The following is a 13,980-nucleotide window of genomic DNA, read 5'->3' on the forward strand; positions in this document are numbered from 1 at the left end:
TGTCACGTTCGGCCATGTTGCGGACGCTGAAGGCGAAAAAGTCAAGATGACTCGAATTCTAGCGCTTATGTCTTATGTAGAAGAATCAACAATTCTGAAGATGCACTCCGAGGCTTCCTACACCCGATGTGAAGCAATTGACAATATGGTTTGTTCCCGTCGATGCTGACGTCCGAAAGGAGTCTGCCTTCTTCTCGCCTCGATATGCAATCCTCCTGACGCTTTTACCGAGTACAGCAGGTGAACTAATTAAGTGTCAGCATAATTCAGATATGACCTGATTTCCCGTGTTAATTTCGTGTCTTACGTCAACAGAACACGGCTTGCCATCGTCGCCAAAGTTGTACCCCTTGATCTCCCCGAATCTCTGTCCCCAGGGGCATGATTCTCTAGCGGTGCAGGAGTTGCCTTCCATCATGCCCGGGTTGTTGTAGGGTCTGCATGAGGCCGCGATCGCGGGCGAGGCCAGCGCGGCTACGAATGCGAGAAGAGTTGCGAATTGCATGATGATCGAATCAAAGCGAGTGAGTTGGTGATCAGAGCTAAAAACTTTCTTTGGGTCTTGACTGGTTGGTCCGGAGAGCTAGTAGGAGGGAACGGATATAGCTGAGAGGTCCCTCCCAACCATTTATACAACCAGGAACGCTCTCCTTACTCGGTATCGTATTTGTTTTTTTTTCCCGTATTCTACGCATTGAGGTTTGGACTAGGGGCCGCAAATCCGCATCGTCAAACCCCCTGGTGGTTTCGGGGAGAGAAGCTCGGTGATTTTTCATGAGAAGTGGTATTCGAGTCATGTACGGGCCTCCCTTTTGAACTTAATTATATTGATCATAGCCTCACAAGCTGTGGTAGAACACTAGCCAGCGCATATCTTTTCTACATGGTTGAAGCGAATGGGCTGTTCAGCTGGGAGCAACCTGCGCTCTTGCGTTATCGGGAACTAGCCTGGTCATATAAAGTATGGAGAGCTCCGTCCTAATCACAACCACATTGGTGGAACTGGGTTTACATTGAAGCTAGTCAGCGACTCAGCATGGCTTTTGGGTGGACTGCTTATTTCCATGGATTATTCGGGGCTAGAATTATCTTGTCTACTGGGGGGTCATATGGAATTATTTCCCAGATGACTCTAGATTAATCATGGCCTGATAACCCGCGGGAAATATCGCTGCAGAGCTGCATGCATCGGCAACCAGTCTCCGAGGTCTTCAACCTTGGGAATAGTGTTATCGCTACTACTTTGGCAGTACAAGTATCATTTTCGTAGGATATTTTGAGTGACTGTTGTCGTGATTTGAACTCACAGTTGCATTATGTACACAATTGACCGCCTGGTTCTCTGCAGGTGCCTTATAGCACTTGCTTAGAACCAAGGACTTGGTCGACTAGAAAGTCATGAGTGGCCATGACCACGCGCAGTTAGAAGTGTTCCACCGGACGGACTTTGAACGTTAGAGCCACTTACACAGGAAACAATCTTGGCATCGAAAGCTTCCACTTGCTCTTATATTGATGACCTCTCCCGATTGATGCATAGATTCTCGCCAATCAGGATTACATATGTCATTTGGTGAATTCGGAGCCGGGACTTCTGCAGATATGCTGTTTTTGAGTGAAAGTCCATGGTCGAGAAAGTGGAGTCCAGAGTAAATGCCAGCCCACCTATGTTACTGAGAATAACGTGCAGCTTTACTTACCTAAGACAAGCTGCTATTCATCCCTGTAACTTCTGGAGTGCTGCCTAGAATGGCTTACTCCCGCTCTATGCGGAGTACATTGGCAAGCCTACGCTATTTGTGCCTGTTTCACGGCTTGTTCTGGGTTCACGTTCTATAACGTGTTATCTTTCGCGCTACGTCTTAGGAAATCATGGCTTCAAGAAAATTTCACTGTTTCTTGTCTCTGCCCTTTGAGATTCGGCGAGAAATCTACTGGCTCGCCACCCTGCCACGCATCGTGAACGTTGAGGAAAAGACGGTGGTCGACTTTGACGAGTTCAAGGAGATTCTCCGCACAGATCCGGTCCAGCTTCAGATCCACCCCGATATCAAGTTCTTCAGCATCAACTGGGCTGCTGAAATTCAACAGCGTATAAGAGATGGACGCAGCCTCCGCCAAACGACCCTAGAGGAGCACGGCTTCACCGGCAGCAAACCGATCCCACAACCTTGGACTCCGTCCGCTCGGTGTCCAGAAATACCCCTCGCATGGCTAGCCAACGATCCAAAGGTCGCGTGGGAGATCATGAGAGAGGGCTACTTATACAGCAAGGCCCCGATACCACCTCTACTGCACACCTGCGCCGAGTCTCGCGGCGTGCTCATAAGGGGCGGCTACCGCTTGGCCTTTGCGACGCGGACAGCCGGACCACGAACGTGGTTCCACTTTGATAAGGATACTCTCTTTCTCTCACAGGCCGCCTACGAGGAAGAGGACCGTCCCAAGTTGTTGAGCGGGGGCCCGTGGGACGTGGGCCAGTTCACAGCGGCGGACCTGCGACAAGTGCGCAGGCTCGCGCTGGAGGGTTCAGCGCTTGTGCTGAACGGCGCGGATAGGGCGGCGCCATGGCAGAGCGTGCCGGCGACCGCGTCGGTGGCCGTCTCTGTTTTGCTGAGGCTGTTGGGGTCTGTAGAAGAGTTTTGGTTTGTGGAGTGGACGCGGCGTGATGTGGAGCGTTGGAGCGTGTTTCACCCCTGTTCCCCGTCGCCGCGGTGGCATTGGGAGGTTCCGCCGGTGGTGGACGGCAGTGCTGTTGATGCGGCGAGAAGAAGTGGTGATTTTGTGGCGGTGGATGTTGAGCTTGTTGATATGACTGGGCCGGGTCGCCTGTGTGACGGAGCGCTTGGGGGTGAGTTTCTTCAGTCCGGGTTCGGGGAGTTGCATTTTGTGAAATTTATGGAGGACCGCCGAGGACCCGGGGCCGGAGCTGGGGCCGAGTCGGACGCGGCATCTTATAGTGGGTATCTGCGACGGCTTCGACAGGTATTTCTCGAGCATCAGATGGCTGGGATTCTTGCCAAGGAACAGCACCGCGAAGAGGTGCAGAGAACGGACGATGGCATTGATCCGGGGTGTTGGAAGATACCAGAGACAAAACTCGTTCACGTCCTGCCGCAAAATTTGGTCCAGTATCTCTACGAGGAGCGCCAAAAGGTCGTGGTGGGGTTGGAAGCATTGCAGACGGAATGGGCTTACTTGACGAAGCAGGAGATTTGCTCAGTGGGCATGGGCGGTGAAGCTCTGCGCGTAAATCCTGCCGTTTCCGAAAGGCAAGCATTCGAGGACAAGCATTGGCCTCTGGATGACTGTTCGCACGAGGAATGTCAAGGAACGTGTTATCTCAGCAGCGTGGCGGATAGAATCAAGAAGTGGTGGGTGCAGCATGGGCCAAGTCTGTGACGCTCCTGGCCAGTTCACTTACGTGAATTCCGTAGTACGTCTAAAAGAAGGCACAAAGAAGGGACTGTACCTGGAGTGCAACATTAGAATTGGTGCGTCCAACGGAACTTCCTGAGCTCTTGTCACTCTGACGAAGTCTGCGAGATGCGAAGCGCGTATGTGAAAGAAACTTCTCAGACTCTATCTTTAGGTATTGACCAAATCCACCTTCTACAATCAACAACACAGTCAGGGCACGACTTTGTTAACTCTCAACCCTTCTTGGAGAGGAAAGGTTAGCTTAATACTAGACTCTATGTGGCTCCATGTCCCCGCGTCTAGGTGGTTCGTGACCCAACTGTCGAGCTCGGGACGCTTTGCATATAAGAGTTCAAACGGTCTGGTAATTCTATTCTGCTGCAGAGCCCCCATTGAGTTTCTTGGCATGCGCTGTGCGGCAGTCTGTGGGTTAGAACGGGCGAGGCGGATTTTGCCTTTCCAGCTCTAAGACCCCAACCTTTCGGATCGCGGTGTTGTCCGCCATTGAGGAGAAGTCTGTTACATCACTCAGATCTGCCTTCTATTGGACCAGTACAAAAGCTGACCAGGCCGGAGTTGCGTACACAGTGAGATGGGTAAATTGGTTGCAGAAGCCGCGCCGCATCATAAGTGTCAAAGCGGTACTCCCAGCTGAAAGTTGCACGGCAAGGCAGTCCATCGATTCAACCGCTCATCAGATGACGGCAGTGTTCAACAGCTCCTGCGATCCATTATTTTGGGGAGTCCGGTACGTACTCAATAGTTGAAATTCTTGTTTCTTCTTTTTTTCCTTTTTTCTTTTTCTCAAAAACAAAAAGCGATTTCGAAAGCAAAGAGGGGACGAAGCCAAGTTGATAATTATTCCAACAAATAGCCAAGGAATATGAGAAGAAACCTAAGGCTGATAAGCAAACCAAGCAACAGGACCCATTTAGAAATTGGCAGACACTCGGCAGAGGCCGTTGTCGTGGAAATAACGGCGTGGCATTCGGGGGGATAGTCTGCACATGGTACGCAAGATGGCATATCCAGAATTGATCTGGTGGGTTGAGATGGGCAGGGAATCCATGACATCAGCCCTCGCAGGAAGGTTGACTTCGTTGGGGTATGAGGGAGATTCCCCTCTGTCTCGCACCTCAGATCGACCTTGATCTGACTTCGCCTTCTCACCTGTGCCACCGCACCCAAGGAGCCCTCCGGCTTCGACTAAAGGAGGAAAGACTGAGGTCATCCCGAGGTCTACCGTGCTTCATGTTCCCAGCTAGGACCAGGTTCCGAAAACTTGTGTGCCAACGTGCCGTGTTCGCTTGCGAAATATCAACCCCAAATGCAGCACCTGGGCAGGTTTCTGGAACCGCTATTGGGGATTTGATTGGCTTCCAAGGTATACTTGGCCGACACCCTAGATCGACAACGCATGGACTCAGGAGACGGCACTCATTTCGGAGGTCCAACTCCTCGACGCAAGTACGCTACAATTACCGTCGGCAAGGAGACAAAATAGCCATCGCCAAGCTTGGGGCGCATGTTTGTCATGACTTGAGCTGGCCCGGGTTCCGCCTTGTTTATGGGGCTCACCAGAGCAGAGAAAGGTTGTGGGTGCAACCACCTCTAAAAGCTCACCTGTTTCAGCGGCCCAGATGAGCAAGATCTGGGCTATCATAAACTTGGCTTTGAGGGTGTAGGCTTCCCGAGACGGGGATGGCTAGACTACGTGGCAACCCCTTGGCGGTATGACGGCGGGGAACAGTCCTAGTCGCGTAGCTTATTCGCTTCCTTATCCCTCCCTGGTATTATTGTAAGTCGGCTCACGCAAATGACATGGATGAGCTACTGGCTTCTGATGGCACTTGGCCGCTTGGCGGCCGTCTTTATTAGGTGGACGGAAGGGGCTGCCGCTAATCTTCCATTCACGAATCTTCCTACAAAGATTCTCACACTCAATCATCACAGCGTATCGACGTTTGTCGATGACAGGTCGCAGTTGGAGCCCCGTTGGGGTTCGTCGGAGGGGACTGAAGTCGTTCACCGCGCGGATGACACTTCGGTTCCTTGTAATTGCTTCCATCGTCGCCATGTATCATTTGTTGGACCTTCATTTCCGCTATCGAGAGGACCTGAAAGTCAAGTATCTCCCGACAAAGTTCGCACCCCTTGCGGATCACGACGAGGCAATACTTTCAAGCACCGGATGGGAAGTCAATTCCGATACCACAAGTGCTGCACGTGGCATCTTACTGGACAACCGGCGCCATTGGAAGAAGCTTGGAAAAGGCAGAGAGGGTGAAACGTTCACGTTTAACAATACTGTCATCAAAGTCTACAATGAGGAAACCAGTCCTTTTCGAAATTGCATTCAAGGAACAGACGCGTCTGCGAGAAGATGGCCCACAGAGATCCCTGCGAGTCTGATCATGGGCGGACACGATGACGGCTCGACATTGCTGGACGATGAGCGATACAGAGAACACTTCGTCCCTGTCCAAGACTACTTCTTAGCTGCCACGGAACCGTCAGGGGCTCCAAAGTGGCACCTTGTCTCGCCGTTTCTCAAGTCAGGCACCCTCAAAAACCTGGCAAAGAAGTTGCGTAGGTCTGGCGACCGACACTCGTATCGTGAGCTTGATCAAATGTTTAGACCATCTTTCGAGTCTCTTCTCTCAGCACTCGATAGCTTACACATGACGCACGACCTGTGTCACGACGACGTCAAGCTAGACAACATCTTCGTAACATCCGAGCACGATCCTAGAAAGTGGAAATTCGGCGACCTCGGCAACGCCCGCGAGCCCGATCACCCATATCACTACACGCCGCTGTGGACTGCGGACACGCCTCAGCTTCGCGACTGTCGCGCCAACGATGCGCTGCGCCTGACGAAGGTGTACTTCCAATTCCTTCGCGCCTCGAGCGGGAACCCCGACGCGTTTGATGAAGCTTTGATCGGCGGCGTTGATACACTGTGCAGATTCTACTGGGTGGTTGCCCGCTCCCCGATGCCAGTCTCGGCGGCGCAAGTTTGGCAGCTCTCGGCTGTTTACCCACCCCAATTGGTTGGTGAGAAGACGCCGTGGATGACGATGCAGCCTGCGCAAGTTGACTTTTCCCGCGGCTGGGCGCCAACGACCGAGGCCTTCCTTGGTTGGAAGGGGGCCTTGAGAAGTGCCGTGAAAAAGGAGCTGAGGGTTGGAGCCAAGGAGAGCATGGGTAGACTTTTCGGGTTGACCAGATTGTTGGGAATCCCAGTCAAAGCTTGTCAGGCTGTCTAAGACCTCGAAATTGAATCTCATTAACCGGTTAAAGAGTTGAAGTAGGCTTTGCGTCAAAATGGACGCCGGAGTCTAGAGTAGATACCCGTTATCGAAGAGAACAAAGATCGACTGAATGCACAATTCCTTTCCTCCATTGAACCTGAAGCAGCAGAATGCTGTCTACATCCAAGGCTGCCGTGATAGAGTAACACTGTCTCAATTCAGTGCTAGCAAGACGCTTGTCAATTTCCGACCAAATGTTGAGGGCCGTCCTCTCAGGCATGCTGATCGGTATACCTCGTTCTAGAGGTGAATGACCCACCTTTCTTTGTAAAGCTTTGGAAAAAGCTTTGGAAAGGTCGGCCGAAATGACTGAAAACAGTACGATATTGAACCTGGGCGAATCATCAGTAAACGTAACCTCTCAATCTAATCTACATGCACTCCTAGTGCTTAGTCCCATCAATAGATGTTGGACCCGGGGCCTGGGCCCGTGAAACCTTTCAGTGTAAGTAGACGGATGGATGGGCTCCCTTTCCCCACCTTGCTTTCTGGTTTGGGCGAGCTCGGCCGACGACGACGAAAGTATTCGACGACCCATTCGGTCTCTCTCACGAAGCCGAGTTTCGCAATATTATAAAATGAGCCTCTAATCTTCCAGGAGGACTGAAACTTGCTACTGGAAGCCACGACTTCATGGCTCTCTCATTTTAGATGAGCCACGGTGATCTCACATAACTTCCGGGTACCGTACCAAGCACAGACACGAAGGCACAGCTTGACGACATCACAATGTCTTCCTTAGGCGACCAAAAGAAAACACCGCTCGATGCTATCGTCCAGGGCAGCACCATGCAAGCAATGCCTACGTTCTCCGACGTTTCCGACAAGCGCGCCTTCATGCTGGATCACATGGCGCATGCCTTCCACGTATTTGCGCGCAGAGGCTACAGCGAGGGAATGGCCGGGCATATTTCCGTTCGGGATCCAGAGTTCCCCGACAGATTTTGGCTCAATCCGTAAGAAGACTCTTCCACTGGATTATCAAGATATGATTGCAAGGCTGATCTATCTTCATAGCCTCGGCGTTCACTTTGCGTTGCTAACCCCTGGCGACATGGCGTTGGTGAACGAACAGGGAGAAGTCATTGGAGGAAACAAATCGCGTCCAGTGAACGCGGCAGGGTTCCTCATTCACTCTGCGATCCACAGAGCCCGTCCTGATGTTGTTGCCGCGTGCCACTGTCACACTAGGTTCGGAAAAGCTTGGTCGGCATTTGGACGCCCCTTTGAGATGTTAAATGGAGACGCCGCTATGTTTTATGGAGATGCTCAAGCTGTGCTAACCAGCTATGGTGGCCTGGTCTTTGAAGAAAGCTTGAGTGATCCTGTGGCATCGGCATTGGGTCTAAATGGGAGAGGGTTGATCATGCAAAACCACGGCTTGCTCACCGTCGGCCAGAGTGTTGACGAGGCCGCTTATCTCTTTACACTGATGGAACGTTGTTGTGAGATACAGCTACTAGTGGAAGCGGCTGCAAAGGACGGCCTCGAGAAGCAATGCATCGATGATGCTACAGCCAAGCACACTTTCGAGACAAGTAGCGATTCGGTGAGTGAGAGTGCCCTCCTTGAAAGCGAAACGATTATTCATTGACTCTATTGAACTAGGATTCGCTGTACTGCGAGTTTCAGCCGGAGATCCAGAATGAAATATTTTTGTGAAGACTCAAATTTGGATCAGAAAGTCACGGAGAGTAAATGGATAGATCAAATACTAAGAAGGAGGTATGGAGCATGGAAACGAAGAGCCTAGGTCTTGAGAATATGTATTACGACAAAATGAGACACGTATTTGATGATCTCATCACTTCTCTCCAGCTTTGATCGAACGTGTCCAACCCCATCCTTGATTCCCACACGCAAGGAAGAAACTCCGATGCAGCTCTAAAGTTACCAGTGCCGCTCTTTCGGGCAATTCGTGAGAGAAATTGAGCTATGTTTTGTCTCGAAGAGGCTCCTTCAGCTTCACATCCAGCGATAAAGGCAGCCCAGCACACCCCCGCTACAGCCAAGTTGCCGCGCTGTTCAGCATCTCTCTCGTAATCGAGAAGATGCCTCAACGCTTTCTCGACAAGATGCTGAACTGAAGTTGGGTTGACATGACGAACTTCTCGATAGAAGTATATCTCCACTGCTGCATAAATTGCTTCTCTCGCATTATCGAAGGCAGCTTCTTGCTGATCTTCGACATCTTGCCTCTGATGTGGGGCATTTGTGGCGTGCCCTTCGAAAGTCCATGCGCAAAGGTCATGCTCTAGTATTCGAATGATGTCGACGATTCCAGGAGTCTCAAGTCCGGTCGAAGCATCGCTAAGAACGTTTATCAGATGGGTTGTACGTGATATGAGACTGACAAGAGACTCGGGTAGTCCAAAAATACCCTCAAAGGTTGTGGTCGTACACAGATTTTGTTGAGCCTCCTGAGTGTTTGGAACATTCGTGGTGTATGGATTCAAATGTCTGGGATCGTGGTTCTTCATGAAAACTCTACTTCTTAAAGATGGAAACTTGACGTCGAAATGTGCATTTGGAGGTTCATCCATATATAAATCTGGTAGCCGTAAACTAGGACTGGTGCAGTGGGCGGGTGTCTTCATGTCTGGGTAAATGTGTGTTGTCTCCTCAAAGACTCGGGTATATTGAAGCATGTTGCGGAGAACTTTTGCCTCTCGGCTTTGAAGGGGTTCGACCGCACATGGCTCTTCCATAAGGCGCTCAGCTGCGAGGAGGAATGCCCTGGCTTCGTTGAACTTGCCGCTCATGACCTTGATTACGTTAGTCTCAGCACAAAGGGTAGTGGAAGTTCAAAACACACAGATATTGTGTTCATACTCATCGTCGCCATCACAAACTCGTTCAATTGGCTCGGCCACAAGTCTCCTGCACAAGGCAATCTACCGAGCGACAATTGATCCCTAGCAGTTCGAGAAAACTCGGAGGCTGCAAGACCCCAGAAACCGGCGACCTCCCCGTTGGCATTAGAGGAGGCCTCCAGGTTGTATGCACAGACCGATAAGATTCCATACAGCAAAGATGTTTTTACGGGATCTGTACTGCCCCAGATGCTTATCTCTGATACAGCCTGCAAGGCGCTGGGCAGGTGCAGAAATTTCCAGGGTGGACAGCGGTTGCGCTTTGGAGTAAAAGAATCCAGCATGTTTGATTTGTAGTGATCAAGTAAGAAGAACGTCGTTTCCGGTAGGGAGCTGGTAAAAGTCTTTGGACCTGTCAGAATCAAGTCGAAATCATGTACCAAAGGGAAGGCTCCGGCGTTGACTATTGCAGCGACTCCAGGTGAAGGTACGACCGAGCCGGGAAGCAACTCTTGGAGAGAATCATTGGTTTCGGAGTCCAAGACAAGTAACTCGCTCAACTGCTCGGTTGTATCTGACTGTAGCGTAGTGTGGCCAATGTCCTGGCCAGTGACTATAACTTCTTCCACTGTGACTCTGTAAGCCGGTGATAATCAAGGAAGCCACTAGCGAGGGATAACTCGTGGCTCTTAATGACTACTCCTTATAGGAAGACGCACCATGATCGAGGAGTCTGGCGTCTGAACTCATATTGAAATCGAAGTCCTTGGGCGTCTGAACCCCATTATTTAACTGAGTATCCTTAGGAACAATAACAGAGAAGGCTCCAATAGAGGACGTCGTGGGATTATCTTCATTGGATATCACTTCGAGTTGATGGCAAATCATATCGACTTCGATCCGACTTCTTGTTTGTTGAATGAGCTCGGATGTGGCAATTAGTTCCTCAACTAATCAATATTAGCTAATTTCTCACGTGGTGACAATAATGACATATGCTGGTAGAGATGGCTTGATGTTGAATAATCGCATTGGCACCATGTAGAGCCTGGATCAGAGAAGAAACAAACATCCGATTTCACCTTATGTAGACTATGAGCCAGGCCTGTCTACGCACCTGTGAAGTAATTTTGTCTGTTTCGATCCGAAATGTTCTCCTGTAGCGAGCTTATGTTCCAAGGTGAGATATCACTTCCCACACTGGGCTGATCAGGTTCTGGCCAAGTCAGCATCCTTTCAGAGATCACCCTTTGGCATATCAATCCTAGACGAGTGCACGCTGAGCAAGTAGGAAGACCTGCGTCACAGCGCACCTTTCTTCTCCGACATGTCAAGCATTTTGCCATTGCGTTACAGTAACCGAACAGAATTAGGTCCCAAAATGACATAACATCATCGAATGTTCGAAGACAACAGGAAGACTTTCCACCTATTGCTAGCTTAAACTAATATAGTTTGGCGGGAGATTGTGGGTGACTCACACGGAAATGACTCATCGGATGCTAAATCCGAAATCAGCTGTTGAAAGAATAAGGTACCTTCATTCAATTCATTCAAACAAACTAGTTCAAGGAACTGATAATTCATGAACATGGGATAAGAGGATTAGTCTTAGGGTGGTTACCTTCGAACAGCAATCCGGACTTTTTTGGTGGTTAGCTGATTGGTAGGTACGTGACGAAAGCTCCGGGTATCTTCAAGTTCTTCAAGCTGCCACTAGCCGTTCAATGTTTTGGATCTGGAACTACTTCTACCAAGACAGAGTTAAGATTTCAAGGCTAACGAAAGCTGAGGAGCACAAGCCTCCTCTGCTGAGGCGGTTCCTTTGGCCGGGGCTGCTTATCGTATAAAAGGTGTATTTAGGTAGTTTAAAGGTATGCCACACCGCAAAATATTCCATCAAGTGCTAGTGAGCGTCAATACTTACACAAGTACTTTTATAAAGGGTAAAACCAAATCGCGTAATAATCCAAATCTTTTTCTTCCTAATCGTCTGGATAGCTTCGCAGTGAAAATGACTGGAGAAAGACTAGAGACGCTTGTATTGCTAGCAATTAGCTAATGATATGGTAACAAGGTCACAACCCTGTCCGGGGAAGCTAACTTGTAAGTATGTAATCGTACGAAGGGTCTTGGACGCTTTTGCGGCCCTGTAATCACGCTACAGACATCCACAAATCATCGCTCGCTGGCTACAAGTCTCCGCTTAACCAAGGTTTCACAAGTACCCATAGAGCTGCTTTACATCACCTCTACCTAGCCTTATGAAAATTATCGCCCTATGAAACTGCCCTGCCGAGGGCTGGGCTCTGCCCATTAAGCTCGGGAAAACCTTGTCACAAGACATTCGTATCACGTTTGAAAGCAGCTCGGTAGAAGCTGCCGCAGATTAGAGATCACTTACCATTCAAGGTTTGATCAAAGCTCTTTGAATACCTTATTTTCTACTCGAGTGGCTGTGTGTACGATGATCCATGCTTAGAATGGGCTTGATAATCACATGGACCTCAGCGGTCAGTGACATTGTAGATCCTCAAACCAAGCGCTCGTTGATTCAGGGCAATCCGCTGTTGCGCATGCAAATTGGCCAATTCTAACACGTAAGAGTCGTGGTAATGGAGATGACAATTAATTCCCCTCGGAAGCAGCTGTAAACGGAGAAAATGACATGCCGCTAGTCTAGGTGCGAGGAAGATAAAGAAATAGTCGTGAGATGGGGTATCGGGGATGGAGGTGCATGAAAATGTGCTCACGAGACTTGCGAACAATGAGGGCCCTATCGCTGGTTCGTTCCATTCTTCACATATGGGCAAAAACCATTGATTGTTAGGGGACCCTCTCCGGAGCTAATCTACGGAGGGTCCCAATGCGTTAACGCCAACGTCGAATTGAGGCACGATTGCTGTTGAAAGAGAGTAAGTGCACCATGCAACAGCTTAGAGATTTCGCCTCCAACGGGCAGAAACCTTGGCGTCGCCGTCGTGATGAGGGTCCACGTCTGATGTTTTAGGTGCTTATCTGCACCAGATAATACCTGCAGAAATAATTTAGTCTTGGTGTTGGACTCAATGCGGGTCTGTAGGGCTATGACAGGTGTCGTTCATGACTCGCGTTCACGATCGTTTCAGTCTTCTTCGCAGGCATGGAAGAGCCCGCCAAGGATAGCTAGCAAAGCTTTGCTGCGCTGCGCTACCTACGGTGGAGTCTTAGGTGGTGGACCTAGCTAGATCATTGTCTTTCTTCCTCATGATGTTGAAACTCCAGCTGCGAGGAAAGAAGGGCTTTCAAGTAACTGCACGTCATGCCAGTAGAGCTGGGTCGTACGAGAAAAAGTGGCTAGCTGATGGCCTGTTATGACTGGCCAACGCGAAGGTCACTGATCGTGTCGATTGCTACCGACGCCTTACGCCTGGTCAGGGTCTGAGCTATCGACGTTCCGGGAACCGAGCTGCAGCGAGTCCAGTGATGAGGAGGATCGCAGGCCGGGCAGGTTTTTCACTGCGCTTGGAGCACCAGGTAATGACAATCCACTGGGCTCGTGAGCAGTCAAGGTTGAATGTTGGGAGGCACGGGTAGAGGGAGAATTTCTACTAAACACCAGGGGAGTCGAAGACTTGCGCAGATCATGCAATTTCTTGGGGATCGCTGGCCCGCTGCATGCTATCCGTCCCGCACCACGGACCTGATTGTTCATGGGAACTCAGAAGCGACATGGATCAAGGCCTGCAGATAGCCTAGGAAATCAGATGGCCGAGGCATTTCCACGTCTCTTGGAACGTTTCTTCGTATATATCTTCGTAGGTTTTTCGTACGCGGCTATGTTTTCGATCGAACGGACGAAGGCTCGTACAATGCAATGCCGCCGCATCACCAGCATACTCCTCATCATTGCCTTCGACATGAAACGCTTTGGCCTCCTGAGAAGAAGCTTCAAGGATCAGGGGCCTACTACGCGTGGAATTGCAGGGAGAGCTTCAGAAAGAGGGGCTAGGCGAAGAGTGCCTGTCCTTGCTCGATGTGGAACCAAAATTGGTTGCTCTCCAACACCTTAACCGACTCGCCATAGACGTCTCAAAATCTGTTCAGCCTGATTTCTCGACTTTTTTTTTTTTTTTAGCGGCGCAACCGCTTATCAACTAGTATTATTTCTTACCGTTTGTGCTAACAAGCGATACAAAAGGACTTGTCTGGTCCGTAGTGACATGCCACCCTAGCTGCCCATATCGAATCGCGTTCGGGGTTCGTTCTCCCGCAAGATTGAGGTGTCCATTCGCACTAGTTTAGAGCAAAATCCGCTTCTTTCCATACACTATAACGGTGGATATCCTAAGTGACGTTGCGATCGTCTGCTTGTTGGCCACGAACGAGACCGAGCATCTCTTGTTGTAGCCAGGGGAAACCCAAGTCAATGGGCACTGGGAACTGGGAACCCG

The 13,980-nt window shown here is 50.1% G+C and overlaps 5 protein-coding genes across 5 annotated transcripts; 3 read left to right on the forward strand and 2 right to left on the reverse strand.

The window, feature by feature from the left end:
* Positions 1–224: 224 nt before the first annotated feature.
* Positions 225–505, reverse strand: CCOS01_12003 (uncharacterized protein; the record flags this gene model as incomplete). The annotated part of the gene is made up of 2 exons (XM_060460153.1): positions 225–245; positions 308–505. The coding sequence occupies 2 exons, from the start codon at positions 503–505 to the stop codon at positions 225–227; spliced, it is 219 nt and encodes a 72-aa protein (XP_060309096.1).
* A 1,367-nt stretch (positions 506–1,872) lies between these two features.
* On the forward strand, positions 1,873–3,402 carry CCOS01_12004 (uncharacterized protein; the record flags this gene model as incomplete). The annotated part of the gene is made up of 1 exon (XM_060460154.1): positions 1,873–3,402. The coding sequence occupies one exon, from the start codon at positions 1,873–1,875 to the stop codon at positions 3,400–3,402; it is 1,530 nt and encodes a 509-aa protein (XP_060309097.1).
* Positions 3,403–5,456: 2,054 nt separating this feature from the next.
* CCOS01_12005 (uncharacterized protein) lies at positions 5,457–6,689 on the forward strand (the record flags this gene model as incomplete). Its single annotated transcript, XM_060460155.1, has 1 exon — positions 5,457–6,689. The coding sequence occupies one exon, from the start codon at positions 5,457–5,459 to the stop codon at positions 6,687–6,689; it is 1,233 nt and encodes a 410-aa protein (XP_060309098.1).
* Positions 6,690–7,463: 774 nt separating this feature from the next.
* Positions 7,464–8,396, forward strand: CCOS01_12006 (class II aldolase/adducin domain-containing protein; the record flags this gene model as incomplete). Its single annotated transcript, XM_060460156.1, has 3 exons — positions 7,464–7,690; positions 7,752–8,283; positions 8,343–8,396. 3 exons carry the CDS (start codon positions 7,464–7,466, stop codon positions 8,394–8,396), a joined length of 813 nt encoding a protein of 270 aa, XP_060309099.1.
* Positions 8,397–8,503: 107 nt separating this feature from the next.
* Positions 8,504–10,935, reverse strand: CCOS01_12007 (uncharacterized protein; the record flags this gene model as incomplete). The annotated part of the gene is made up of 4 exons (XM_060460157.1): positions 8,504–9,499; positions 9,550–10,175; positions 10,267–10,497; positions 10,665–10,935. 4 exons carry the CDS (start codon positions 10,933–10,935, stop codon positions 8,504–8,506), a joined length of 2,124 nt encoding a protein of 707 aa, XP_060309100.1.
* Between the last annotated feature and the right edge of the window lie 3,045 nt (positions 10,936–13,980).

The sequence above is a fragment of the Colletotrichum costaricense genome (genome assembly GCF_030867565.1).
Source record: "Colletotrichum costaricense strain IMI 309622 chromosome Unknown Scaffold_14.1, whole genome shotgun sequence".
Lineage (NCBI taxonomy): Eukaryota > Fungi > Ascomycota > Sordariomycetes > Glomerellales > Glomerellaceae > Colletotrichum > Colletotrichum costaricense.